Genomic DNA, 5163 nt, shown 5'->3' on the forward strand with positions numbered 1-5163 from the left:
GCTCTTTAAATGCTATTTATTATTATCATGTCATTATTATTATTATTATTATCATTAATATTATTATTATTATTATTATTATTATCATTAATAATAATGATAATAATAATTTTATTATTATTATCATTATCCATGCACACATGAACGTACCCTCACACAGGCTGTTACTGAGGATGAAGCCCTGTTCGCAGATACAGGTGTAGCTCCCTGTGGTGTCCACGCAAGTTGCACGTACTGGACAAGGGCTGCCCTGACACTCGTTCACATCTTGGAATGGGGGGGCGGGGGGGGGGGGGGTTGTGAATATAAAGAAAGAAATATAATAACAATTTGTTTTTAGTGGGGAAAGGAAAGAGAGGTATGGTGTGGCGTGGTGTCGTGTGGCGTGTGGAATTATATGTGGAATGGTGTGTGGTGTGGTGCGGTGCGGTGCGGTGTGGTGTGGTGTGGTGTGTGGAGTTATATGATGTGGAGTGGTGTGTGGTGTGGTGTGGTGTGGCGTGGTGTGGTGTGGCGTGTGGAATTATATGTGGAATGGTGTGTGGTGTGGTGCGGTGCGGTGTGGTGTGGTGTGGTGTGTGGAGTTATATGATGTGGAGTGGTGTGTGGTGTGGTGTGGTGTGGTGTGTGGAGTTATATGATGTGAAGTGGTGTGTGGTGTGGTGTGGTGTGGTGTGTGGAGTTATATGATGTGGTGTGGTGTGGTGTGGTGTGGTGTGGTGTGGTGTGTGGAGTTATATGATGTGGAGTGCTGTGTGGTGTGGTGTGGTGTGTGGAGTGATATGATGTGGAGTGGTGTGTGGTGTGGTGTGGTGTGGTGTGGTGTGGTGTGTGGAGTTATATGATGTGGAGTGGTGTGTGGTGTGGTGTGGTGTGGTGTGGTGTGTGGAGTTATATGATGTGGTGTGGTGTGGTGTGGTGTGGTGTGTGGAGTTACATGATGTGGAGTGGTGTGTGGTGTGGTGTGGTGTGGTGTGGTGTGGTGTGTGGAGTTACATGATGTGGAGTGGTGTGTGATGTGGTGTGGTGTGGTGTGGTGCGGGCTGGTGTGTTGTGGTATCCTGAACGTTGTTCTGCCGCTTTGTCGTAGTACTAAACCAACCATTCACTGGTTTCAACTGTGAGCAGGATTGGGATTTTTGTGTTTGTTTCATTTAGCACGAGAAAATGCATAGATAAATTTACTGATATAAATAGTCTTGGCAGATTTGTCAACGTGAGATTGTGACACACACACACACACACACACACACACACACACACACATATATATATATATATATATATATATATATATATATATATATATATATATATATATATATATATATATATATATATATATATATATATATATATATGATGGTTTTACTGCAACCATTCAAATGATCGTTAACTTTTAGTTTTAGTCGTTGCTGGTTTCGTTTATTTACGCTTTTTATATTTGCGTGTTTGTTTGTTTTGTTTTGTTTTGTTAAAGCGGCCATGGAAAATATACAGCTGGAACTCTCGATAAACTCTGTTCCGAAATAATATTCTTGAACACATATCTAACCTGACTTCGATGCAATATGACATATGCCTCTTATTATATAGTCCACACCTCCAATATGCTAGAGGATGCTAAGAATATAATGACAAAAGGTAGCTGGCTTCTGTGCTTACTCTGGCACAGTCCCTGGCTGTATTGGAACCCTGGGTGGCAGAGGCAGGAGTAGGAACCGTTGAGGTTGATGCAGTCGGAGTGAGGTGGGCACAGGTCAGTCTGGCACTCGTCCACATCTGCATTTTTTTTTTTTTTTTTTTTTTTTTTTCAGTATGGAAAAAACATGTTACCTTGTCATAAAGGTGCACTCTTTTCTTCTCTTGTCTTGTCTTCTTCGACTCTGTCTGTCTGTCCGTGTGTGCTGTGTGTGTGTGTGTGTTTGTGTGTGTGTGTGTGTGTTTGTGTGTGTGTGTGTGTGTGTGTTGTCTTTATCGACTCTGTCTGTCTGTCTGTCTGTTTTTGTGTCTGTCTGTCTGTTTTTGCACTGTCTGTCTCTCTGTCTCTCGGTCTCGGTCTCTCTCTCTCTCTCTCTCTCTCTCTCTCTCTCTCTCTCTCTCTTTCTTTTTTCTTCTTCCTCAGTTTGGAAAATGTCCCCATCGTATTTTTTTTAATCTAAAAATCGTTTGCACACGCATACCTGTGTGTGTGTGTTTGTGCGTGCGTGCGTGCGCGTGTGTGTGCGCGCGCGCGCGTGTGTGTGTGTGGATGTGGATGGGGTGGAAAGACAGACAGACAGACAGACAGACAGAGATGCGCGCGCATGAATGCACAAATAAGCGTTCCGCTGATTTCTCACGCAATGTCAGCTGAACAGCAATCCATGCCTGTTCGTTTCTTTCAAACACTCTGTGTCCTAGCCAGCACCTAGCTCTAACCCATTCCTTCCCCTCAACACATTGTATCATAATTATCTAACTCTTCCCTCCCAGCATACTATGCCTTTAGTAGTATTATCATCACCTTCACCTTCACCTTCACCTCTCCCGTAGTCTGGGTTCAGACCGTTGGGGCACCGCTGCTGACCTGGCCACCACCCCTCTCCACTCTTCACGGTTTTCTGATTTCCTCAGGGCGTCACCGAGCGTCAAGCCTGTCCACCCCCGGATGTTGTCTTCCCATCTCTTCTTCTGCCGTCCTCTCCTTCTGCCTCCTTGTACGGTGCCTTGCAGGAACGTTTTGGCAAGACCAGATGATCGGGAGATGTGTCCATACCACCTAAGTTTGCGTTTTTTCACTATGGACAGAAGGTCTTCGTAGGGTCCAATACTTTGCTGGATTCTGTTCTTCACTTCCGTGTTAGTGATGTGGTCTCTGTAGGAGATGCCAAGTAGTCTACGAAAGCATCTCATCTCGACAGCTTGGATTCTTCTCTCGATGTCTGCAGTCAGGGTCCAAGTCTCGCAGGCGTAGAGCAATATTGATATAACCAGGGAACGCATCAGTCTGATTTTTGAGCTGAGAGCGATGTTTTTGTTGTTCCAGATGGTGTTCAGCTTGTTGAGTGCCGTTGTTGTTTGGGCAATTCTCGAGAGTACTTCTGGTTTAGATCCTTCATCTGACACGATTGCTCCCAGATATTTGAAGCTGTGGACTGTTTTAAGCTTTTCGTCGTTGACTTTGATGTCAATGCTGATGCCGTTGGTGTTGTTAGTCATCAGTTTGGTTTTCTCCGCACTGATTTGCATTCCATACGATGTGGAGGCTTTGTCTAGATGTTTGACCAGGCTTGCCAGTTCTTCTTCTTTTCCAGCCAGTCCATCAATGTCGTCGGCAAAACGTAGGTTTGTGATTGTTCTGCCGCCTATGCTGACTGTTCCTACATGCTCTTCCAGTGCGTCAGTCATTGTTCTTTCTAAGAAGATGTTGAAGAGTGTTGGGGAGAGTAGACAGCCTTGTCTCACTCCGACTGTGGTTCTGAACCAGTCCCCGATGCTATTGTTGAGGTAGACGGCGCTGGTGGCTTTGTCATAGAGGTGCTGTATCAGTCTGATCAGGTTGGCGTTGATGTTGTACAGATTCATGGTAGCCCACAAAGCTGCATGCCAGACCCTGTCAAATGCCTTCTTCATTGATACTTAAACAGTATCAGAGACCAAGCTCTAAGCGCTTTACAAACAATGAGTCATTTGCAATACAGGCTGCCTACCTGGGAAGTGCCGACTGAAAAGTTGCCTCTAGGCGCTCATCATTCGTTTCCTGTGTCTTTCAGTCAGGCTTCAGTTATGAGCACGCGTCCATTGCAACACACTGTTTCTTTATTTACCAGCACTGTCTTTTCTCACCTTCGCAAAGATCGCCAACGTCCCAAAAACCAGGCAAGCAGGAGCAGAAGTAGCCTCCAGCTGTGTTGGTGCATTGGGCATTGGCTGGACACGGGTCTGACAGGCATTCGTCCACGTCTAAAATGTAAGAAAGGGAGAAAAAAATAATACTTAAGATTTAACAGAAAAAGAAATGTGCTGGATTTGTTCTTGTGTGTTTGTTTGTTTGTTGGGGTTTTTTTTTACCCGTGAAAGCAGCACCAGAATCAAGAGATACCCTGGACCGAATCAAGAATACGAGAGAACACCAATATTTGTATTTGTATTTCTTTTTACCACAACAGATTTCTATGTGTGAAATTCGGGCTGCTCTCCCCAGGGAGAGTGCGTCGCTACACGACAGCGCCACCCTTTTTTCTTTTTTTCTTTTTTCTTTTTTTTCCAGAGTGCAGTTTTAATTGTTTTTCCTATCGAAGTGGATTTTTCTACAGAATTTTGCCAGGAACAACCCTTTTGTTGCTGTGGGTTCTTTAACGTGCGCTATGTGCATGCTGCACACGGGACCTCGGTTTATCGTCTCATCCGAATGACTAGCGTCCAGACCACCACTCAAGGTCTAGTAGAGGGGTTAGAAAATATCGGCGGCTGAGCCGTGATTCGAACCAGCGCGCTCAGATTCTCTCGCTTCCTACGCGGATTCGTTACCTCTAGGCCATCACTCCACTCCACTGGACAGAAGCCAGAAAATAACAGCAACACAACCCAACACAACGCAACACAATACAATTCAAAATACGATACAACACATTCACAACACAACACAATTCTCTCGCTTCCTACGCGAATGCGTTACCTCTAGGCCATCACTCCACTCCAATAGACAGAAGCCAGAAAATAACAGCAACACAACACAACACAACACAACACAACACAACGCAACACAACACAATACAATTCAAAATACGATACATTACAACACATTCACAACACAACACAACACAACAACAACCCAAAACTCACCCAGACACCGTTGGTCCTGACTGGTGTAGCCCACGTGACAGGTGCAGTTGAAGTAGCCACTGTGGTCAGACCGGCACGTGGAGTGCGAGGGGCAGGGGTCAAACAGGCAGGGGTCCTCGGGGACAGCTGTCATTTTATTGACTCACTTGTGTAAACAAAGTGAGTATGTTTTAACCCGGTGTTCGGTTGTCTCTGTGTGTGTGTGTGTGTGTGTGGTGTGTGTGTGTGTGTGTGTGTGTCCGTGTGTCTGTGTGTCCGTGGTAAACTTTAACATTGACATTTTCTCTGCAAATACTTTGTCAGTTGACACCAAATTAGGCATAAAAATAGGAAAAA

General features: G+C 45.0%; 1 protein-coding gene across 1 annotated transcript in view; it reads right to left on the minus strand.

The window, feature by feature from the left end:
• LOC143290490 (polycystin-1-like protein 2) overlaps positions 1-4960 on the minus strand; it is a 96125-nt gene extending 91165 nt beyond the window's left edge. Inside the window, exons 1-4 of the mRNA XM_076599991.1 lie at positions 4828-4960; positions 3829-3945; positions 1666-1695; positions 151-207 (exon numbers count right to left, since the gene is read on the minus strand). Of these exons, the coding sequence (XP_076456106.1) occupies positions 151-207; positions 1666-1695; positions 3829-3945; positions 4828-4960 (337 nt within the window). The remainder of the gene's footprint in view (positions 1-150; positions 208-1665; positions 1696-3828; positions 3946-4827) is intronic.
• Positions 4961-5163: the final 203 nt, after the last annotated feature.

This window comes from Babylonia areolata, chromosome 1, assembly GCF_041734735.1.
Source record: "Babylonia areolata isolate BAREFJ2019XMU chromosome 1, ASM4173473v1, whole genome shotgun sequence".
Taxonomy (NCBI): domain Eukaryota; kingdom Metazoa; phylum Mollusca; class Gastropoda; order Neogastropoda; family Buccinidae; genus Babylonia; species Babylonia areolata.